Source organism: Oncorhynchus mykiss, chromosome 8, assembly GCF_013265735.2.
Source record: "Oncorhynchus mykiss isolate Arlee chromosome 8, USDA_OmykA_1.1, whole genome shotgun sequence".
Classification (NCBI taxonomy): domain Eukaryota; kingdom Metazoa; phylum Chordata; class Actinopteri; order Salmoniformes; family Salmonidae; genus Oncorhynchus; species Oncorhynchus mykiss.
This window is the reverse complement of record NC_048572.1, coordinates 23,259,841-23,284,980: the sequence shown is the minus strand read 5'-3', so window position 1 is coordinate 23,284,980 and position 25,140 is coordinate 23,259,841. Positions and strand designations below refer to the sequence as shown.

Genomic DNA, 25,140 nt, shown 5'->3' with positions numbered 1-25,140 from the left:
TCTTTTATTTTTCTCTTTTGCGCTTTCTCTCCTAGATGGAAAATATTCCCTACGCTGCTCCCTTTGCCACTTTGAAATGCAGAAAAAACTCATAGGCTTGTTGGGGAAGTGTTGAAGATGTTACTCTGAAAAAGAAAAACACAGCATATACAATGATAATGAGGCTATGAAACTTCAACTTTGTTGGGTTTGAAAGACAGGTGTGTAGCAACAGCCGGATGTCTTTAGGCTAGTATATTAGTCTGGGCTAAATTAGACCAGGCAATGGCAGGACTTAATTTACATTCTTGTGGCTTCTTTAAGTGAGCATTGGACATGGCAGATTTAAACATGAGATATGAGGTGGCAAGCATGTTATCTAATATTCAAGGTATCAGAGCCCCATATACAGATGCTGATGCTGATAAAGATGATGAGTAATGTGTATGGATTTTATTGGGATGATAAATAGTATGACGTCTTAACAGGAGTATAGCTTAATTTGGTTTCCCTTGTAGATGATCAAGACATTGTATGCGAAACTTTGTGTGTTAGAATTTAACCTCTCCTATCCCCTGTAACCATTCTCCATCTTACAGTATATGAGCGCTCTCTCCTTAGGACTCCTTGTTGTCCCACTGCACCTCCTCTCACCCATAACTCATACAGTCCACAAGCACTGAACATACAACATACAATACAGTAATTCCATGGGACAATGATAACTAATGGTAGCTGTGTTTTGTTGTGTTGTGTTGTGTGTGTGAAACCCTATAGAGATCTCGTTCCGGGTGTGGATGTGTGGAGGGAGCCTAGAGATTCTCCCCTGCAGCAGGGTCGGCCACGTCTTCCGCAAGAAACACCCCTACATCTTCCCTGAGGGCAACGCCAACACCTACATCAAGTAAGACTTGACTCCATTTGTGCTGTATCCTATCTCACAGCCTGCTCCAAAATACAAAGGCACCCAACACCTACATCAAGTAAGACCTATATCTGACTGTATCTATCCGTATGCTCCAAGATAAAAAGGCACCCAACACCTACATCAAGTAAGACCTATATCTGACTGTATCTATCCGTATGCTCCAAGATAAAAAGGCAGCAACAACAACCAAAATAAGTGCTGTACCACTCGATATGTACTGTTTGAGTTGTTGAGCTGTGGGCCGGTATTCGTGCAATGCAACCCAATCGTGGGATAGGATTTGCAGCGAACGTGGCAAATACAAATTGAAGACATTGCTGTAGTTTTCTCTAAAGCTTTGCCAAACATTGTCTTCTGAATGCATTATGCTAAGCTCTATTCTCTTCTGTACATCAGAGTAGTTTGGCTCTCTTTCCATATTGGGGATTAGAATCATGTTCTTGCTGTGTTTGGCAGGGCTTTAGTTAGCTGATCGTACGAGTGCACCCAATTTCTGTTATTCTTTCTGAAAAGTTTTGTCTACACATCATGTCATTCTTTATCAAATGTTCCACTTTGGCATGAATCAGAAATGCTGCCCTTGGTTAACAATGCAATTATCGATATAATCAGTTTTCTTCCTTTGTATTTCTCATTTGCATTTAGCCTTCAGGAAAGTCACGGCATGGACTGCATATGTAAAGTGAACAACGCACTATTTGATTTGATTACAGAGCCGTTTTCAGAAAATGTGTTGTGCAAAAATCCCCCCTTGACTTGGCTGCCTCTCCTTTGACTGACTGGCAGTGTGTGTTCACTGTTCATTCACTGATGAGCTTTCCCTCTTTACCTACAACACAAAACACATTAGGCCCCCCCAATGAATAATTAATGAATCCTGTCAACAAAATTTGTATGTGTAGCATAGTTCAGCCAAGTTAATGAATAATTACTCCAAGTATGATGTTTGATTTCATGTCCTGAAAAGAAAGCCAGGCTTCTAATGGCAGCTGGTGGCTCAGCATGCTCTCTGTAATTTATATGTAATTTATTCACCTGCACTCTCCGTGCTCCGCTCTCTGCACAATATCACTGTAATTTGTGTTACAAGCTGCTACTCCCTTTTCTGTCCCAAAATCTTCTGCTGCTGCTCAGAAGCCAGGCTGTGTCGCAGTAGTGTTCCTTCTGAGACCGTGTAAGGTGGAAAGGAGCGATGTGAGTTCTGACAGTAGGCTGTCTTATTCCTGCCTGTGAGGGTCAAGTGGATAGCATAGGATAGTGGTGTAGACTAGCTTAATGAGCTGAACAGGACAGTGTGGAACGCTAGAGATGCACTGAAACGTACGTGTAAATGTGTCTTCACCCCAAATCCAAAGTTTGCCAGAGGCTTTCAAATGTCAAAAGAGGTGTATGAAAGTCTTAATCAAGATATATACATATCTATCGGAAGGAGTTCCATAGTACGTATGCAGCAGCAGTGTCAGCGGAATCACATTAGTAGAGTTTTTAAAAGTGTGAGCTAGACATGCATAGAATATGATATGTACATTTGACTCTCAGAACATGTATTGTTTCTCTGCTTTCTTCCAGCAAACGAGATGATTCATTTTCTTGGAATGTGTTTGAGACCAGTATGTGAGGGCAGGCTTGGCTTATGGTTATTTTGGTCACATACGTGCTAGGTGTTTTCACACTATCAGTCTGGCCCACCCTGAGATGAAGTGTTTTAATGTAAAACGCCTACCGACTCCTACTGTGTGCTGTACTGGCTGTGTTGCAGGAACACCAGACGGACGGCGGAGGTGTGGATGGATGAGTTCAAGCTCTTCTACTACTCTGCTCGCCCTGCAGCACGGGGCAAGTCCTACGGAGAGTGAGTGAACCACCACCATACATTTCTACACCATATATTTCTACTGCTATACAGTGCCGTAAAAAGTATTTGCCCCTTTCTAATTTTCTCTACTTTTGCATATTTTTTATACTGAACGTTATCAGATCTTCAACCAAAATATAATATTAGATAAACCTGAGTGAACAAATAACACAACAATGACCAATACTTATTTCATTGATTTCATAAACAAAGTTATGCCCCCTGTGTAAAAAATGAATTGCCCCCTTACACAACTGGTTGCGCCAACTTTAGCTGAAATGACTCCAACCAAACGCTTCCTGTAGTTGTTGATCAGTCTCTCACATCGCTGTGGAGGAATTTTGGCCCACTCTTCCATGCAGAGCTGCCATAACATTTGTGGGTTTTCAAGCATGAACTGCTAGTTTCAAGTCCTGCCACAACATCTCAATTGGGGTTAGGCCTGGACTTTCACTAGGCCATTCCAAAACTTCAAATTTGTTGCTTTATAGCCATTTTCATGTAGACTTGATTGTGTGTTTTGGATCATTGTTTTACTGCATGACCCAGCAGCACTTCAGCTTCAGCTCACAGACGGATGGCCTGTCAATCTACTGTAGAATTCTCTGATACAGAGCAGAATTCATGGATCCTTCTATTAAGGCAAGTTATCCAGGTCCTGAGGCAGCAAAGCATCCCCAAACCATCATACCATGCTTGATCGTTGGTACAAGGTTCTTACTGTGGAACGCAGTGTTTGGTTTTCACCAGACATAATGGGACCCATGTCATCCAAAAAGTTGCCTCAAGTTTGCCAAAAAGCACCTGAAAGCACCTGGATGGACAGAATGTTCTATGGACAGATGACTCAAAAGTATAGCTTTTTGGACGACATGGCCTAGTCTTAATCCCAATTGAGGTGTTATGGCAGGACTTGAAACGAGCAGTTCATGCTTGAAAACCTACAAATGTCGCTGAGCTAAAGCAGTTCTGCATGGAAGAGTGGGACAAAAATTCCTCCACAGCGATGTGAGAGACTGATCAACAACTACAGGAAGTGTTTGGTTGCAGTCATTGAAGCTAAAAGTGGCACAACCAGTTATTAAGTGTGAGGGGGCAATTCCTTTTTCACACAGGGGGTATTGGGGTGTTGATTAACTTTGTCAATTAAATAAATAAAATAATTTGTAAACTTAGGTTCCCGTTATCTAATATTAGGTTTTGGTTGAAGATCTGATTCAACATTCAGTATCAAAAATATGCACAAATAGAGAAAAGCAAAGGCTGATAAAGAGACAGATTAGAGAATACAAACCCATATTGCACCTAGAATAGCATGAATAACCTGGATAGACGATTCAGTTCAAACCATATTCTTTAGGTTATTTAAAAGTGTTTTTCGTCTCCCTGCATTACATATTGCACCAATGGATTCCACATGGTTCACCATAAGGTGTGTGTGTGTGCCTCCCTGTGTGTGTGTGTGTGCCTCCCTGTGTGTGAGTGTGCCTCCCTGTGTGTGAGTGTGCCTCCCTGTGTGTGTGTGCCTCCCTGTGTGTGTGTGTGTGTGTGTGTGTGTGTGTGTGTGTGTGTGTGTGTGTGTGTGTGTGTGTGTGTGTGTGTGTGTGTGTGTGTGTGCCTGTGTGTGTGTGCCTGTGTGTGTGTCTTTTCTGTGATAAGAGCAGGACTGCATTATAAAAAAAGGTTCTTCTCTCTAACATTCATTTCCCTTTCTTTCTCTCTCTCTCTTATCAGCATTCATAGCAGGGAAGAGCTCCGCAAGAGTCTCAAGTGCAAATCCTTCAAGTGGTATCTGGACAACGTCTACCCAGAGCTCAAGTGAGTGTGTGTGGCCGGCTAATCACACACATCCCATTATGCTTAATTCAGAATAGATTCATGATCATTTTTTTTTATTACTCAGGCTTCTCTTTTTTTGCCCCCTGATTGGTCCAAGGCCCAGGCTTGCAGCTCAATCTGACTGATACAACAACAGCCAGGCGTGATGGAGTTTAGGTTAATCCCATGGACTGAAACTAACAATGTTGACTCAGGGGAGAGAGGAGAGGGCATGGTCTGACCTTTAGATGACTTGGATCGACTGTTAATTGCATACTAAGAAGAAACAACTTTAAAAAGATAGTTGAAGAACAGGTGAATTGACACAAGTTGAGAAATAGCTAATATTAAGTGCATGTGACAAATAAAATTTGATTTGAAAAAGTTTATAGGGTGGAGACATGTCTCGTGAGAGAGAGTATACACAGATAATGGTAAAGCCATACGAGAGCAATATACAGAGAGAAGTACAGTCATAGGCTATTACAAATTGCTAGCAGGATATGAGGGATATGAGTGATGTTACCTATGGGGGGCTGTGTGTGTGTGTGTGATGGATTCACTACTGCTGGTTCCAGGTTTCCGTTTGCTGACTAAGTGAATGAACTGGGCTGTAAAGCCTCCACAGACCCACACTGGCAGCAGATCCCATTACTTACCTCTCTCTCTCACTCACTCTCACATACACACTCTCATGCATGCACGCGCGCACGCACGCACGCACGCACGCACGCACACACACACACACACACACACACACACACACACACACACACACACACACACACACACACACACACACACACACACACAGCCCCCCCACCCAGAGAAGTGGGTTCTTCCTACCTCTGATGAATGGCCATGTGATGAGCTATTTCTTTTTGTACATTTGAAAATTGATTGTAATTCCGTTCAGACGTTGTTTGAGGAAGCATTTATGCCAGGCCACGGAACATGACACTCTAAATAGCCTCAACGTTAATCTCTACAATAAATCATTATTCATTTGCATGTATAAATGCCACCATGAATCTATCCCACGCGTGAGTATCAAAACATAACAGTCAGAGATGATACATCTTCCTCGTATCCAGACTTGTCTGCATTGGTGAAAATACAAGAAAGCAAGAAAATACATGTAAAAAGTGTACGTTGTGTATTTTCAGAGTGCCAGATGATTCGGACTCCAAGTCAGGGGTGATTCGTCAAAGACAGAATTGTCTGGAGTCCCGTAGGGTGGAGGGACAGAACCTCTCCTCTCTCACACTAGCACCCTGCATCGGAACAAAAGCTGTGTCAGCACTCAACCAGGTACGGCCTAAACAACATTCAGATGGCCTACACTCAATCTCCAGCAGGGAGACCTGTGCCCCGCGCAAGACTCTACACTCATAAACAGAGCTACAGGCCAATGCAGCTCTCTCTCTCTCTCTCTCTCTCTCTCTCTCTCTCTCTCTCTCTCTCTCTCCCCCTCTCTGCTCATTGTCACTGCTGTGACAGGCTAACATAGCAACTCTCCCTACACTTATGTTCTTCTACACCTGCATTGCTTGCTGTTTGGGGTTTTAGGCTGGGTTTCTGTACAGCACTTTGTGACAATTAACTGATGTACCGTACTGTAAGTTAGGTTGATTGATTTGATTGACTTACCTCTCTCACACACACACACACACACACACACACACACACAAACACCCTGTGCTAAAAGTACACTCAAAATGTTTTATTGATCATAAAAATCATTACAGTTTTTCTCAATTGCTAAAACACTAAAACCCATTGGCTGAACAAAGTTCTCAGTTGCCTGGACTCATTTAGCTAATTATGCAGTCTGTTGTCAATACCTTAAACCATTTCACATGGTAAAACACAATTTGCAGATCTCACTTAGACTTTTCAGCAAAACTCTAAACACATTCTCATTCTCAAAACACATTCTGCACTCGAATGCACATGTCATCCATACTGGTAAACACAAGTGGCAACAATCAAATACAAATAGAGAACATATGTCATTGATTGAACACAACCACTCAAAATGGATTTAACCTGTTTCAAATGATGCGACACAACCAATATAAGCCAGTTCAGAGAGCAAACAGGTTGTTGAAGGTGGGAAGGAGAAAGTCTGAGAATGGATACTGTAGTACAGTGCATTGTAGGCGGTATACTGTACAATGGACACATTGTATGGCCCTGAACATTGTGCTTTCCATTTATTACAGTTTTTCCCAATTGCTAAAACACAATTTTGCAAACTAGGCTGGTTTTATCAAAATACTTAACACAACTCACAAAACCACACCCCCAAACTGCAAAATACCTCATATATCCTACAAAATGAAGCACTGCAACCAAAACTACATATAGCATTATCAAAATCAAACGTTTGCACGAAATGGCACACACTTCATTCATATTACCAGATTTTTGTCTAACCAACTACACACTGTTGGGCATAATGAAAAGCACTCTCATAGTATACTTTGCCATAATACTAAAATAGTTCAAATTGTCGAAAATTCTTCAGATGCACAGAAATATTTGCAGATACACACACATGCTGTTGAAAAATGGTCAGTGCAACATATGCACAGCAGATGTATTTACATTGGACTGAACAAAAATATGCTCACAAAAAAACAGTAAACTGAAATAGAAAATTGCAGAAAAAATATATAGAAAAAAGAGGCAAGAAAAATAATTAGGCAGCATCTTGCCGCACAGCTGGGTCTGGCCACAACGCCTCGTCCACATCACAGGCAATATCTTCCCTTGCCAAACATCGAGGGAAGAAGCGCCTTGAGTGCCTTATCCATTCCTGAATCGCACCCACATCAATCTCACCACATGCCTCTTCAATAGCCTGCACAAGAGGCCTGCGCACAAAGGGCTGCCGGTCATATACCTTCCACCGCCATGCCGAAAATAACTCTTCTATGGGGTTCAGAAATGGTGAGTATGGTGGGAGGTATTGCACGAGAAATGGTGGGTGGTCAGCAAACCAGTTTTGGACTGGGGCTGCACGATGAAAGCTCACGTTGTCCCATACTACAACGTACCGGGGTCTTTGATGGTCTGCATCATTCATACGCTCTGGTGGTATGAGAATGTTGTGGAGTCTGTCCAGAAATGTGAGAATATGGGCTGTGTTGTATGGTCCAAGGTTGGCATGACGGTGGAGGACACCATGCGTATTGGAGATGACAGCGCACATTGTGATGTTCGGCTCTGTGGCCAATGACGTTTCTCCCCCTTCTTCTGGTCTCTGCTAGGTTGAACCCAGCCTCATCTATAAAGATGAACTCATGTGGGATTGCATGAGCATCCATTTCCAGTACTCCCTGAAAACAAAGAACAAAAGCAGTCAATATGGTGTTATCCAGTACACTGGGAAACAATGTTGTGTAGTGTACTGCAGTCAATATGGTGTTATCCAGTACACTGGGAAACAATGTTGTGTAGTGTACTGCAGTCAATATGGTGTTATCCAGTACACTGGGAAACAAGGTTGTGTGTAGTGTACTGCAGTCAATATGGTGTTATCCAGTACACTGGGAAACAATGTTGTGTAGTGTACTGCAGTCAATATGGTGTTATCCAGTACACTGGGAAACAATGTTGTGTAGTGTACTGCAGTCAATATTGTACTTACATCCACATATGTTCGTCTGACCTCTTTGTTTCTTTGAGAGTTTCTCTCAAACGGCACCTTATAAAGTTGTTTCATTCTGATTTGGTTTCACTTGAGAATGCGAGCCAATGTGAACTGACTGACTCGTTGAATGTTGTTGAATATGGTGTTGTCTTGGATGATGTGGCTTTGAATTTCTCTGATTTAATTTGAAAGTTGTTGTCTTCTTTGGCCATTAACTCCTCTACCAGCTCTACCCCTACCTCTCACTCTTCCCCCCCTCTCATTCTCACCCTCCCTCTTTCTCTTCCTCTTCCTCTTCCTCTCTCTGCAACGGCTTCCATTGTTGTTGTAAAACAAAGGGTGCTTACCTGTGGTCTTTTCATAATGCTTACTTCCTGATTGAAGTGGTAACAATTAACCATTGAAGTGTGTGGCCAGGTGGCACATGTATTGGCCAATTAGCTCATGTAGTGTCATTTTGAATGGCAATGTTTTGAAATTGCAAACATGTGACTTTATGTCAGATTGTTGTGTCTTATGCAGAGAACCGTGTGCAGTGCATTTAACAAGTGCCATTTTGAATTGCAAAATGTGTGTAAAGCAGAAAATGTGTTTAGACTTTTGGAGACTTGAGAAGAGGTTTTGCTCTCTGTGTGTCAGTTTAAATAATTGTGCTGTGCATGTCATTTGTGTGTTAGCAATTGGAAAAAACTGTAACAGTACTGAAAGCTCAATAGATTTTGACTGGTTGCAGGTTCACATCAACAAAGAACAAGAATTACAGTATCACAGAGACAAAGGACAAGTTTGTGAGATGCAGGGTACAGTACTGTAAAAATAGAGGTACAAGGAGGAGGAAGAACAAAAAACAAAATTGCAAAGAGCAAAGCAGAGTAGTAATTTCTGATCAATTTTGAGCTACTATGATAGAACATGTTTTCGTTCATCAAAAGACAATGACGGAAAAATATGAATATTTTTTTTTATTAAAAATGTACTTCTCCCTGAGAATTGTATGTTTTGAACAATGTGTTTCCTATTTTTCGGTGTATTGTTTACTGACTGCTTGAGAGTGTATATCATTTTGATCACTTTGTTTATGATTTGAGAGCAGTGTTTGATTTTGAACACAGGTAAAACTGTTTTGAGGCGAATGTTTCATTTTGCAAGAGGAGTCAGAGGTTATGTGCTTGAAGATGAGGTTTTGTGTTTAATGTTTTCAGGAAATGGAACAAGGTTTCAGAATTTTTCCCCACAGTGGTCAAGATTTGTCTAAGACCAAGTGTTACCTGTTGACGTGTCATATAGTTGATGTAAATCAGACGATATCACAGATAGATGTCTTATGCAAAAGGCAGGAAGGAACTTATGCTGTGTTTACACAGGCAGCCAACTCTGATCTTTTTTCCACTAATTGGTCTTTTGACCAATCACATCAGATATTTTGACCAGATCTTTTCACATCAGAAATGTTTCACATCTGATTGTTCAACAGACCAATTAGTGAATAAAGTATCAGACTTGTTTTGGATAGGAGGAGGGTGTTTTCTCTCTCCAAATTCATTTCCCTAGGAAGCTCATTGTGCTTTATTTAGATTTAATTCAGTGCTGAGACATGCTAAAACAAGGTACTGTATAATGATTGTGTCAGCAGTAATTAAGTCTTGGCCTATTATGCGTGTGCAGTACTGTAGTAGCCCAAGAGTTATATTTTATTATTACAGTGTATAAGAATAGCAGACATGTCTAGATCTAGGTAGGACACTCCCAGCTAACAACAAATGTCCCCACAACTTTAGATAAGGTTCCCTTAAGAGTCTTATTAGGTTATTAACCAACATTTTCATAAGAATGTTGCTTTGATGTGCAAGGAATGTTCTCAGGATATAAGATATTAATGTTCTATGCATGTTTTATGGGAACGTTGCAAGAACATTGATTAGTCCATTTCTCTGTGGTTTAGGAAAATATTCCATCAACGTCCCACCAAACATACACAGAACATGGTTGCCATGTTCTGAGAATATAAGATATTAATGTTCTACACACGTTTCATGGGAACGTTGCAAAAACATTCGTGTTCAGTTTTCTGAGGGTCAGGGCATTCCTGAAAGAACATTCCTGTATCCATTGTCTGTGGGTTAGGAGAATATTCCAACAATGTCCAACCAAACATACACAGAACATGTTTGCCATGTTCTCAGAATGTAAGATATTGTGTTCTAGATGGGTTTAATGGGAACTTGCATAAACATTTCTGTGTATCAATTGACGGGACGTCACCTGATGGTCCCAAAGAAGTATTCTCAAAAATAAAATAAATGCTTAATTACACATCACGCCTTGTTCAAGCCCTGATTGGTGAACCACTGATCCAATCACAGCTCTTTTTGTCTGTGGCAAGGTTAGGGATATCAAATCAAATTGTATTAGTCACATGCACCTTACAGTGAAATGCTTACTTACGAGCCCCTAATCATCAATACAGTTTTTAAAAACATGAATAAGAAATAAAAGTAACAAGTAATTAAAGAGCAGCAGTAAAATAACAATAGCGAGACGATATACGTGGGGGTACCAGTACAGAGTCACTGTGCGTGGACACCGGTTAGTTAAGGTAATATGTAGATGTAGGTAGAGTTATTAAAGTGACTATGCATAGATGATAACAACAGAGAGTAGCAGTGGTGTAAAAGAGGAGGGCGGCAGTGCAAATAGTCTGGGTGGCCATTTGATTAGATGTTCAGAAGTCTTATGGCTTGGGGAGAGAAGCTGTTTAGAAGCCTCTTGGACTTAGACTTGACGCTCCGGTACCGCTTGCCGTGCGGTAGCAGACATAACAGTCTATGACTAGGGTGGCTAGAGTCTTTAACAATTCTTAGGGCCTTCCTCTGACACCGCCTGGTATAGAGGTCCTGGATGGCAGGAAGCTTGGCCCCAATGATGTACTGGGCCGTACGCACTACCCTCTATAGTGTCTTATATCTGTTACTGTATGTCTGCTACCGCACGGCTGAGCAGTTACCATACAGGCAGTGGTGCAACTAGTCAGGATGCTCTCGATGCTGCAGCTGTAGAACCTTTTGAGGATCTGAGGACCCATGCCAAATCTTTTCAGTCTCCTAAGGGGGAATAGGTTTTGTCGTGCCCACTTCACAACTGTCTTGGTGTGTTTGGACCATGTTAGTTTGTTGGTGATGTGGACACCAAGGAACTTGAAGCTCTCAACCTGCTCCACTGCAGCCCCGTCAATGGGCGTGCTCGGTCCTCCTTTTCCTGTAGTCCACAATCATCTCCTTTGTCTTGATCACGTTGAGGGAGAGGTTGTTGTCCAGGCACCACTCAGCCAGGTCTCTGACCTCTTGTCGTTGTTGGTGATCAGACCTACCACTGTTGTGTCATCGGCAAACTTAATGATGGTGTTGGAGTCGTGCCTGGCCGTGCAGTCATGATTGAACAGGGAGTACAGGAGGGGACTGAGCACACACCCCTGGGGGGCCCCTGTGTTGAGGATCAGCATGGCAGATGTGTTTTTACCTACCCTTACCACCTGGGGGGGGGGGGGGGGGGGGGGGGCGTCAGGAAGTCCAGGATCCAGTTGCAAAGGGAGGTGTTTAGTCCCAGGGTCCTTAGCTTATTGATGAACTTTGAGGGCACTATGGTGTTGAACGCTGAGAAAAAGGGGCCAGAGAGCGGGCTGCCTTCTGAGAATTCGTAGGTGATCGAATAAACGCCCACTTCCTTTCATTCTGCTAGCAAACGTGCAATCTTTGGAAAATAAAATTGATGACCTACGGAAGATTGAACTACCAACGGGACATTCAAAACTATTTTATGCTTCACGGAGTCGTGGCTGAACGATGGCATTATCAACATACAGCTGGCTGGTTATACGCTGTATCGGCAGGATAGACCAGCGGCGTCTGATAAGACAAGGGGCGGCGGACTATGTATTTTTGTAAATAACAGCTGGTGCACAATATCTAAGGAAGTCTCAAGGTTTTGCTCGCCTGAGGTAGAGTATCTCATGATAAGCTGCCGACCACACTATTTACCAAGAGAGTTGTCATCTATATTCTTTGTAGCTGTCTATTTACCACAACAAACCGATGCTGGCACTGAGACCGCACTCAATGAGCTGTATACAGCCATAAGCAAACAGGAATGGCTGGAGTGGCTCATGTGGCTGGAGTGTGTCAGCAGTTCCTAAAAGGGGAAGGCATTGACGCTATGGACTGGCCCGCCCGTTCCCCAGACCTGAATCCAATTGAGCACATCTGGGACATCATGTCTCGCTCCATCCACCAACGCCATGTTGCACCACAGACTGTCCAGGAGTTGGCGAATGCTTTAGTCCAGGTCTGGGAGGAGATCCCTCAGGAGATCATCCGCCACCTCATCAGGAGCATGCCCAGGCGTTGAAGGGAGGTCATACAGGCACGTGGAGGCCACACACACTACTGAGCCTCATTTTGACTTGTTTTAAGGACATTACATCAAAGTTGGATCAGCCAGTGTGGTTTTCCTCTTTAATTTTGAGTGTGACTCCAAATCCAGACCTCCATGGGTTGATACATTTGATTTCCATTGATAATTTTTGTGTGATTTTATTGTCAGCACATTCAACTATGTAAAGAAAAAAATATTTAAAAATAATATTTCATTCATTCAGTTCTAGGATGTGTTATTTTAGTGTTCCCTTTATTTGTTTGAGCAGTGTATTATGAGAACATGGCAACCATGTTCTGTGTATGTTTGGTGATACATTGATGTAATATTCCCCCGAACCCTCAGAAAACTGGACACATGAATGTTCTTGCAACGTCCCATAAAACGCATCTAGAACTTCAGTGTTGTATATTCTGAGAATATTGTAAATAAGAACGTTGTAAATAAGGTCTGTTAGACATTATGGGTTCCCCTAACTTTAACACAAAAACATGCTTTAAAAGTTTCTCAGAAGGTTTTTTCTAAAATAGATTGAATGTTCCCCTAAATAACAGAAAAGTGGACACAAACATTCGGTGAACATTATGGGTAACATTACAAAAACATTTATTTCCCTAGAATTGTTAGCTAGGCTTCACTCAAAGTACATGTAGTATGGCCACAGCTGTTCCTTATGATCCAGACTGGTGGTTGTCAGGTGTTCTGATTAAAACAGGGAAGTGTAAGGAGATTCAGACAAAAACACAGCTTCCAATATGAAGGACTCGAGTGAGGTTTTCACTCAGCCTTTATTCAACCAGTCTGTCTGTGCTCTAGTGTAAAGCTTCTAAAAGCAACTGTGCGTCTGCCTCCAGAAGTAGCACACAGCTTCTTCCCCTAGACTTCGAGCCACGCTAGATTAATATTAAATGAACATTGGCGTGCCACAACGGACATCGTAAAAAAGCTGTGCCATTACCGCAGGATAATTAGATTTAATACAGAGCACATTTACACAGTGCAGTTTATCCTATTAAGCAGTGATATGTGCATACCCTCTGCCTTCTGACCTGTTCATCTGCTAGCAGGCCTCATCTCCACCCACCTGCCGTTTAACACACACAGCCCAGCTGGGCCTTCTTATTACAGACCTCCGCTCTGTTCTGCCCAGAGAGAGACCTACTGTACTGGGCTGTACTGGCCTACTGGTGTCACCTCCACAGCGAAACACAGTGCCTCCACACAGGCCTTTGGCGAGGCTGCTGTTACTGATAGACATAGGCACGAGCTCGCAAACACACTTGTGCGCACATTGCCACAAATAACGTATGTACACACACTCATACACACACACACACACTAGGCCCTATCCTCTGTGATGTGTTTCCAGGTGATGTGATTCTTATTGGAGCAGTGCTGTAATCTAATGATGTGACTGCTGCAGGGAAAGATAATCACTGATGATCCATGTGGACCAGCTCTTACGATAAACATGTCATAAACAATATGGGCTGTATTCTCAAGGTAGAGCAGTGTATTTCATAAGAAATGGGGTGTAAAATAGCATATCAACATTTCATGTTGATGTAGGCCTATGTACAAAAAAGAGCCTTAAAAATCATGAAATGCTAGCTGTGATATTGTACACTTGTTAGTGTATGCTACTGCAGAGCTTGTTAGCCCTTTACACTTGTACCTGTATACAGGTTGAAAATGGCCGACTTGGGCTCTAACAAGCGCCTAAATTGGAACATAGTGGCGGTAGAGTAACATGCTATAAATGATGTCAGAGCGAGCGTATCTTTGTTTATTGTGAAGAAAATTTGCAGCGGCACACATGCCTGAATCCACTTATAACTCCTTTCTATGAGCACCAACATTTTCCGATTTTCTGAATTGCCTTGTGAAAGTGTAACACTGTAAGATCCTATTTTATAACTTAGCTAGTCATCTTGGCAATTTAACAAGCCTTCAAATCATGTCCACCTGACCCAGATTACGAGTTATAATCGATCGGTTTTGGATTCCGAAAACAACCGTCATTGTGTGATGGTGGGTATACAGGGTTGTGTTCCAAACTAAACAGCGACAAGTGTGCTTGCTCTAGTTCCTCAACAGCAAAAAAAAAAAAGTACCTTGTAGTTGAAGATTCTGAGTCATAAAAGTGCTTAGGAACTGTGCACACTTTGGAGAGGTGTGTGGACACCAGTTAGTCCTCTTACTCAAACCATTGTATTTTTTTTGTCTCATGTTGCACCTACCCCACATTTTCCATGAATAGTCTAATCATGTTACATAATTTATCCAGAATGGTTGCGGCGAAAAGTACAGTAAATGTAAAATGCAAATAAAGTCAACAGTGTAATGGTTTGGATCCAGTCTTGCAACAATCGAAGTGTGGTCTAACAATTTTCCCATTATCTCCATATAGTTCCCTTTCAATTGCTTGCTACTATGGTTACCATATGCTTTTCATACACAGTACCTGTCAAAAGTTTGGACTCATTACAGGGTTGTACTCATTCCAGGGTTGTTCTTTATTTGTACTATTTTCTACATTGTAGAATAGTAGTGAAGACATCAAAAGTATGAAATAACACATATGGGATCATGTAGTAACCAAAAAGTGTTAAACAAATCAAAATATTTGTTATATTTGAGATTCTTCAAAGTAACCAACCTTTGCTTTGATGACAGCTAGGTACACTCTTGACATTCTCTCAACCTACATGGGTATATGGGTACATCGGGTTTTGTACCTACATGAGTACAAAACCCGATGCGCACCAGTAACATAGTGCACAAGCACTTACAAACAAACAATTCCACACAAGGACATGGGGGGGAACAGAGGGTTAAATACACATCACTTAATGAGGGAAATGGAAACCAGGTGTGTAGGAAAACAAGACAAAACAAATGGAAAATGAAAAGTGGATCGACGATGGCTAGAAGACCGGTGACGCCGACCGCCGATCATCGCTCGCCGAACACCGCCCGAACAGGGAGAGGAAACGACTTCAGTGGAAGTCGTGACAGGTGTACCTTGTTAAAAGTTAATTTATGGAATTTCCTTCCTTCTTAATGCGTTTTAGCCGCTTCAGTTGTGTTGTGACATGGTAGGGGTGGTATACAGTAGATAGCATTTGGTAAAAGACCATGTCCATATTATCAAGAACAGCTCAAATAAGCAAAGAGAAACGGCAGCCCTTATTACTTTAAGACATGAAGGTCAGTCAATCTGAAAAAATCTCAAGAACTTTAAAAGTTTCTTCAAGTGCAGTCACAAAAACCATCAAGCGCTATGTTGAAACTGGCTCTCATGAGGACCGCCACAATAAAGGAAGACCCAGAGTTACCTCTCCAGCAGAGGATAAGTTCATTAGAGTTACCAGCCTCAGAAATTGCAGCCCAAATAAATGATTAAGTAAAAGACACGTCAACATCAGCTGTTCAGAGGAGACTGAATCAGGCCTTCATGGTTTAATTGCTGCAAAGAAAGCACTACTAAAGGACACTAATAAGAAGAAGAGACTTGCTTGGTTCAAGAAACACGAGCAATGGACATTAGACTGGTGAAAAACTGTCCTTTGGTCTGATGAATCCAAATTTGAGATTTTTGGTTCCAGTCGCTATGTCTTTGTGAGACGCAGAGTAGGTGAACAGATGATCTCCTCATTTATGGTTCCTGCCGTGAAGCATGGAGGAGGAGGTGTGATGTTGTGGGGGTGCTTTGCTGGTGACACTCTGTGATTTATTTAGAATTCAAGGCACACTTAACCAGCATGGCTACCACAGCATTCTGCAGTGATACTCCATCCCATCTGGTTTGCGTTTAGTGGGACTATAATTTGTTTTTTAACAGGACAATGACGCAACACACCTCCAGGCTGTGTAAGGGCTATTTGACAAAGAAGGAGAGTGATGGAGTGCTGCATCAGATGACCTGGCCTCCACAATCACCCAAACTCAACCCAAATGAGATGGTTTGGGATGAGTTGGAAAGCAGATGGAAGGAAAAGCAGCCAACAAGTGCTCAGTGTATGTTGGAACTCCTTCATGACTGTTAGAAAAGCATTCAAGGTGAAGCTGGATGAGAGAATGCCAAGAGAGTGCAAAGCTGTCATCAAGGCAAAGGGTGGCTACTTTGAAGAATCTAAAATCTGAAATATATTTTGACTTGTTGAACTATCTTTTGGTTACTACATGATTCCATATGTGTTATTTCATAGTTTTGATGTCTTCACTATTATTCTACAATGTAGAAAGAATTCTAAATAAAGGAAAACCCTTGAATGAGTAGGTGTGTCCAAACTTTTGACTGGTACTGTATCTTCTGTAAGAATCAATTCAATTTGGCCATATCCATATAGGCCAAGTGTTAACGTTTGTGGCTGGGAGACTGGATGGGACTTTGTTTGTGACCTTTTTTATTTCTGCCTGTCCTTGGGGAAGGAAAGCCCTTGGAAACGTGGTCCACACAATAGACGGGCTGAACGTAGCGCAAACTCCTTTGACCCACTTTCTAGGCCTACCTCAGCTGCTCCTCTCTCTTCATGTCAGTTACACAGCTTGATGTTTGCCTGGGGTGTCCTCCGGTATGTTTATAATTACCTGTAAAGAGAAAGAAACGGATGATAGAACGTTTCACTCTAAATGAATCATGTTTTTTTGTGTATAAATGTTACCACTACAAAGTGCACATGCCTTGGTAATAAGATTGCTATTTCTAAATTAAGTAATGGTAAGAACATACCTTTGATTCCTCGTTATTGATTAGGTGAAATGGTCCTTCAGCAGTGCTCCTTCTTCCTTCTGTGTTCGAGAGCGCCAATTATCCTATGGTTTGGTTAAAGGCGCCAGCATACTAGGTTCGGTTTGCTTTTAGCAGAACCCGGCTACGCGAAGGGAACGTCTGTGCCTTGCATACCTCCTTAAAAGACAGTCACTTGAAAAACTAGAAAAAAGCGGCACTATTACTGTTTGTCCCACTTGAGACGCTGTAGCTACAATATAGCCAGTACACGTCCTCAAAATAGTCTGAAGTGATCTAAGATAAATGAAGAAATCTGTCATTCATTTCTACGTTTTTGCGAGGTCTTAGTAGTGCAATTTTACATCTAACTAATATGTTTGATGCAGTATTTCTCAATGTAAAAATGTGCATGAAAACTATTTGTCTCTCGTTGAATGACAAAAACACTTAATTGAAGAATCCCTCCATAGATCCCACTCTTACTAGGAGTAGTACTGTTGACCAATCACCGACGAAGTGGCCTAGACCAAAACGAACAAAAACGTCATCATAAAATATGAGCAAACTGTTTCATGTAGGAAGCATGCTACAGGATTAACGCATGCGCAATGGTTGCTAAATCCCAAATGGTAGAATAATGTGTACCCTAGTTTATTTCTTCTTAATGCAGGATTCTCCAGTAGTAATTGTAATGTGTATATATTTATGGTATTTGAGAATGTGTAACCTGAATATGTTTATTGAGGGTCATGTCTTTATTTCTTAGCATTCATTATGAATCCTCACTCTGGACCCACTCAATCCTCTGGGCTCTCTCATCTCTGACACCTCCACCACTAAGATCGCCACTTCAGAAAATGGCATTACTTTTCAAACACTCCATTGGTTAATATATCTAGTGATCAGAGATTGGTACAATATCAATGGCACCTGGTCAGCACTGTGGTCGAAAGCAAATAGGTCATGTTGCTCATCAAGTATGACTATAGCCACTTTGTGCTTCATAGCATGCCCATGTAGTGATCACCATGGGACCGCTCTTGTGTTGTCACACACACCTACACTTCCTGCTGTGTGCCCTTGATAAACATCTAGAATAGGAATAACAGTTGGAAAGGTTGTCATTACTGCTGCTGCTCAGTGCTCACTCACTACATGTCTTCCTAATTGACTTCAATTACAGTGCATTAGAAAAGTATTCACACCCCTTGACTTTTTGAACATTATGTTACAGCCTTATTCTAAAATGGATTAAATCGTTTTTTCGTCAATTGACACACAATACAAAGGACAAAGCAGAAACAGGTTTTTCGCCATTTTTGAAAATGCATTGAAAATAAAAAACTGAAATATCACATTTACATAAGTATTCAGACCCTTTACTTAGTACTTTGTTGAAGCACCTTTGCCAGCGATTTCACCTTCGAGTCTTGGGTATGGCGCTACAAGCTCGGCACACCTGTTTTTGGGGAGTTTATCCCATTTTTCTCTGCTGATCCTCTCAAGCTCTGTCAGGTTGGACGAGGAGTGTCAGTGCACAGCTATTTTCAGGTCTCTCCAGAGATGTTCGATCAGGTTCAAGTCCGGGCTCTGGCTGGGCCACTCAAGGACATTCAGAGATTTGTCCCGAAGCCACTCTTGCGTTGTCTTGGCTGTTAGCTTAGGGTCGTTGTCCTGTTGGAAGGTGAACCTTCATTCCAGTCCTGAGCGCTCTGGAGCAGGTTTTCATCAAGGATCTCTCCGTATTTTGCTCCGTTCATCTTTCCCTCAATCCTGACTAGTCTCCCAGTCCTTGCCGCTGAAAAACATCCCCACAGCATGATGATGCCACCAACATGCTTCACCGTAGGGATGGTGCCAGGTTTCCTGCAGACGTGAAGCTTCGCATTCAGGCCAAAGAGTTCAATATTGGTTTCATCTGACCAGAGAATCTTGTTTCTCATAGTAAAAGTAAAGAAAAACCTTGGAATGAGTAGATGTGTCCAAACTTATGACTGGTACTGTAGACAGGTGTGTGCCTTTCCAAATCATGTCCAATCAATTCAATTTACTATAGGTGGACTCCATTGAAAACAGGATGCATCTCAGTTTTGAGTCTCATAACATTTTTTTTTATTTTTAATCCATTTTAGAATAAGGCTGTAACTTAACAAATTCTGGAAAAAGTCAAGGGGTCTGAATACTTTACGAATGCACTGTTCATAGCCAGAATCCTCTTCATGCCTTGGCATTGGCCCTCAGATGTCGCTTGCTAACAACTCAAGTTTCTTTAATACCAAACAAAACCGTTGACAGGACCTACCGTTTCAACATGTAATTCAATGTATATGAGTCCCTTGAGTGAAATCAGTAGCTCTCAATTTGCTGTTGGGAAATCAGTCAAAGCAAGCATACATAAGTGGTCAATTGTATAGCTTGGCGAGGAACGGCCATATTTAGACAACTTACACAGACTAACCATGTACAACATCTTTTCAAAACACATGGTTATATGTAATGGAACCAAGGAAGTGTACAAAAGTCAAATCCAAGAACACGTCAACTGTTACAAGAATACAAGCTTTCCACCAGACAAGGACACAGACGCTTTATTGTTTCTTTTTGGGCTCGGGGGAAGAAGACCTAGCCACAACTATAAAATCAAATGAAACTACAGTTTGTTGTGGAGTGCATCTATCCTGTATAGGACATATGGGTACAGAGATGTCACCTGGCAGCTGGTACCAGGAGGGACTTTAACAACTGCATTTAAAAATAGGCTTTCTGTCTGACATTCTACCATAAAACACGAGGATTCATGACTTAATATGTGTGAATAATTTGATCCTTGGATCAATATCAAATCCTCTGCAAGCTAGCTAGACCATGGAAAGTGTCTGGATGTGCATGCACCACCATACACAGACAGGCTTAGCAGCATTGCTTCTACATCGTTTACGAGTTTAAGTGGTCAATGAAATTAGAATGTCTCGGTCTGGGACATGGGACATAAAGTATTTATTGTTTTTCATTTGGGGTTTTTGCCATTGTTGAGACTCGACTGTCTCAACTGTTGGCGCGCACATGTGCGTGTGTGTGTGTGTGTGTGTGTCAATCTCCAGCATGCCATTTCAGTAACATTTCCCCGGGCTGGACCTACAGAGACAGACTCTTATTATTTCATGATGTATGGAATGTTCCTGTAGAGTGAACCCACTACCAGAGACAGATGCACTGGAGGCGTGGGTAGTGGTGTGTGCTGTACTGGGGACACACATTCTGCCCGGGTAGAGGGATTGGGTTGCCTCATGATTGGATGTAGCCTACACACATACATACCCAGTCTGTCATCTGAGGGTGTTTTAATAATGGGGGAAAAAAATATGTCATTTTGTATTATCAGTATCTCATGATTGTGTGTAAATGTGTCCACACGCATATAAACTGAGTGTACAAAACATTAGGAACACCTTCCTAATATTGATTTGCACACCCTTTTGCCCGTAGAATATCCTCAATTCGTCGGGGGATGAACTATACAAGGTGTTAAAAGCATTCCACATGGATGCTGGCCCATGTTGACTCTAATGCTTCCCACAGTTGTGTCAAGTTGGCTTGATGTCCTTTGGGTGGTGGACCATTCTTGATACACACGGGAAACTATTGAACGTGAAAAACCCAGAAGCGTTGCAGTTGTTGACACAAACCGGTGCACCTGGTACCTACTACCATACTCTGTTCAAAGGCACTTCAATATTTTGTCTTGCCCATTCACCCTCTGAATGGCACACATACACAATCCATGTCTAAATTGTCTCAAGGCTTAAAAATCCTTCTTTAGCATGTCTCCTCACCTTCATCTACTCCAAGGATGGGCAACTTTGAAGAGTGTGGGGCCCACAAAATTAATGAGGGGTCGCAGTGGCCCAGGGCCACTATTTACCAATGTAGTAAATTAGCCGCTAGACTAATTTACCAATCTAAAATAAATTAAGCTGACATGGGTTAATTGAGTGATTGATGATGCACAACCAAATTTCAAAATTGCACCTTGTGTATTTTATTATTCTAACTCTCAACAGTAAGTTGAGACCAAAACTTTTTTTATTGGGCTGCGGGCTGCATGCTAGTTGCCCATTCCTGTTTTACACTGATTGAAGTTAATTTAACAAGTGACATCAATAAGGGATCAGTCATAGCCTTCACCTGGATTCTGTTCTGTACACTAGGTGTACATTGTGCTTTTTGTGTAGTGAGAGTGTATTAGACTGAATGAATAGTGTGTTGTTGTTGTGGTATTTGTTTGTAATAGCAGTGTATCTCTCTCCTCAGGAGTGGATTTACACCCACGGGCAGCAGATCCGTCAGCAGCAGCACTGCCTCTCTCTCTCCACCACCTTCCCTGCCTCCCAGGTCATGCTCATGCCCTGCAACATCAGCGACGGGAAACAAGTAAGAGCCCAGAGGGCACCGTCCTCTCCTGAACACCCAGCATGCCACACCATGCTGGCCCGCCACTGCCACCGCAGCCCCCTGCCGTAAACGAGCAAAGACACTTCTGAAAGCCATAAATCATCTTTCACTTAGGCTTTCACACAGTGTAGAGGCCCCAGCAGAGCTACCTTAGAGCTCTGAGTTCTGGCTGTATCACTAGCCTGCTGCTGCACCCTAAGACAGAGGCAAGGTCCTCAGTCTATTTCGGCTTATCTAACAGTACGCTGGCGATGCTGTTTACATGGTTTGAGGCTGTCTGAAAAGGTCATACATGCTTTATGACATTCATGGTAAACAATAAGGAAAACAAAACAAGAAACAGAGGAGTTGGTTTGTGCAGAATGTCTTCAGATACTGTTTATGAGTTGGAGGGTGTTTTGAGCAGCATGCATGACTGTAAAATGTGTTAACATTGTTGTTTGGGTCGAGACTGCAGGGACAGATGAATCATGAATATGTGGTGATAATGATTAGTGTCTGGGATCGTGAGAGAGAATTAGATGATACATATAATGCTTAAAACATTATACACAGCTCCGTCAGAGTCAAGTGAGTGTTGTATAGATAGATACATTCTAGAGCTCTATATCTGCAGGTAGATTTTATACTGAACAAAACTATAAACGTATCATGCAACAATTTCAATTCATATAAGGAAATCAGTCAATTGAAATAAATTCATTAGGCCCTAATCTATGGATCTCACATGACTGGGCAGGGGTGCTGCCATGGGTGAGCCTGGGAGAACACAGACCCACCCACTTGGGAGCTAGGCTCACTGACTGGGAAGCCAGGCCCAGCCAATCAGAATTAGTTTTTCTCCACAAATGGGCTTTATTACAGACAGAAAAACTCCTCAGACGATCCCGCAGGTGAATAAGCCGGATGTGGAGGTCCTGGGCTGGCGTGGTTACACAGTTGTGTAACCAGTTGTGAGGCCGGTAGGATGTACTGCCAAATTCTCTAAAGCGACGTTGGAGGTGGCTTATGTTAGAGAAATGTACATTCAGTTGGACATTCCTGCAGTCATTATGCCAATTCCCACAAAACTTGAGACATCTTTTGCATTGTGTGACAAAACCGCAAATGTTAGTGTACTTTTGTTGTCCCCAGCATAAAGTGAACCTGTGTAATGGTCATGCTGTTTAATCAGCTTCTTGATATGCCACACCTGTCAGGTGGACGGATGATCTTGGCAAAGGAAAAATGCTCAATAACAGGGATATAAACAAATTTGTGCACAAAATTGGACAGAAGTAAGCGTTTTATGCATATGGAAAATTTCTGGGATCTTTTATTTCAGCTTATGAAACATGGGACCAACATTTTACATGTTGCGTTTATATTTTTGTTCAGTATATTAACAGTGCTCTGTTAACAGTAGCCCCAGCCCTCACGCTATCAGAAGTTGCTCAGGTATAAACTACTTCCTCCTGCTAAGAAGGCTCCCAGAGCAGCATGTTCCACCCCTGGCACACAAGACGGAAACTGTGCAATGAAGATAGATAATTACAACCGTGCTCATGTGTTCCCTCAGGCCACTGCAGGCTACAGCAGAGAGGCTCTCAGCATCCCACGAATGTGCTTTACTATCAATTGTGCTTCAACAGCCAGTAACAAGAACAATGACTTCAAGGCACCACAGGCACTGAATACTAATTGATTTAGTTTGAATTATTTTCTTTTTTAATTAAAAAGTGTAGTCTCCCTTTGCTTCATAAAAAAAAGGAAAAAATGTGTCATGGCAATTTGTGTCTTTGCTGCTTTGATCAGGGGTACAATGGAACAGCGCTTGTTTCTGTTCACTGAGTCTAAATACAGTGGAACAAAGACAGCTGTATCTCAGTGTCACATATTCAATGTATTGTTTTCTACCACTCAGGAGGGATACATGATCCTGATATGCCCCACTAGTCTTGGCAACAGACTTTGCCTGTCAGTTATCTAACCAGTGATGGATGCATGAGACAATGACAAATTCCTTGCATGTTTTTTTAATATCCTGTAGTTTTGTTTATATGCTAATTAGTTCAACGGTATCAGCAATTCTGAGCAATTCTGAGCAAAGAGTAGCCTAATTCCCTGCTCTGAACGATTATTGTAACTCGGCAGAAATTAAGTCAAGAGGGACATCTAGTGGTGAGTAGTGGGAAGTAGCAACGATAGATAATGGCATCCCAAACTGTAACAGTGCCATCCATGCACATGCCATGCAATAAAGATCATTAGCTAAATAAGAAGTTGACATTACAGGGTCAATATTGGACAATAGTTGCTAAAAACTACTTTTCTTTACAGTATTTATTTGAACCAATGGCGTTCAGAAACAATTAATGGACAATAACAGTTTCATTACATTAGAATGCCTGTCTCTGTGTACAGTATAGTTTCTTGATCTTTGTATGACCTGTTGTGTTCCAGCGATGGCAGAAGTCAGGCACCCACCTGGAGCACCTGGTCTCCCACTTCTGCCTGGACAGTGAGATGGCCCTGGAAGGCATCGAGAGCAGCAAGATGCTGGTGATCAGCCCCTGTGAACTGACAGCCTACACCCAGAGATGGGAGATGCCCTTCTCATGATCCATCCACAACACAAGCCTTCCTGTAGAGGAGGACTACCCTACGAGCACTCACGACCTACTGCAGTGCTTACTGTAGCCAAGAGCTTTTAGAAAGAGATGGAGGAGGTTGGACACCGGCGTAAAGGGTATTTTTGGTCACTGAGATTAGTCTTTATAAGATGGCATGGACTTGGACTGACGTCAGCACATTCAATTGTTCAACAAGACACTCAGCAGCAGTGGTGGAAAATGTACTCAATTGTCATACTTCAGTAAAAGTAAAGAAGAAAGAGAAAATGACTCAAATAAAAGTGAAAGTCACCCAGTGAAATACTACTTGAGTAAAAGTCTAAAAGCATTGGGTTTTAAATGTACGTAAGTATCAAAAGTAAATGCAATTGCTAAAATATGCTTAAGTATCCAAAGTAAAAGTATAAATCATTGCACATTCCTTATATTAAGCAAACCAGATGGCACTGTTTTAAAAAAATATATATATATATATATATATATTTTTTTTTTTAAGGATAGCCATGGTCACACTCAACACTCAGACATAATTTACAAATTAAGAATTTGTGTTTAGTGAGTTCGTCAGATCAGAGGCAGTATGGATGTTCTCTTGACAATTTCCTGTCCTGCTAAGCATTCGAAATGTAACAAGTACTTTTGGGTGTCAGGGAAAATGTATGGAGTAAAAAGGAC

The 25,140-nt window shown here is 41.9% G+C and overlaps 1 protein-coding gene across 1 annotated transcript in view; it reads left to right on the top strand.

Annotated features, from left to right (window-relative positions):
• Window positions 1-24,793, top strand: part of galnt14 (UDP-N-acetyl-alpha-D-galactosamine:polypeptide N-acetylgalactosaminyltransferase 14 (GalNAc-T14)) — a 105,604-nt gene extending 80,811 nt beyond the window's left edge. Inside the window, exons 10-15 of the mRNA XM_021612019.2 lie at window positions 757-883; window positions 2,667-2,759; window positions 4,497-4,580; window positions 5,747-5,891; window positions 21,713-21,832; window positions 24,296-24,793. Of these exons, the coding sequence (XP_021467694.2) occupies window positions 757-883; window positions 2,667-2,759; window positions 4,497-4,580; window positions 5,747-5,891; window positions 21,713-21,832; window positions 24,296-24,454 (728 nt within the window). The 3' untranslated portion in view covers window positions 24,455-24,793. The remainder of the gene's footprint in view (window positions 1-756; window positions 884-2,666; window positions 2,760-4,496; window positions 4,581-5,746; window positions 5,892-21,712; window positions 21,833-24,295) is intronic.
• Window positions 24,794-25,140: the final 347 nt, after the last annotated feature.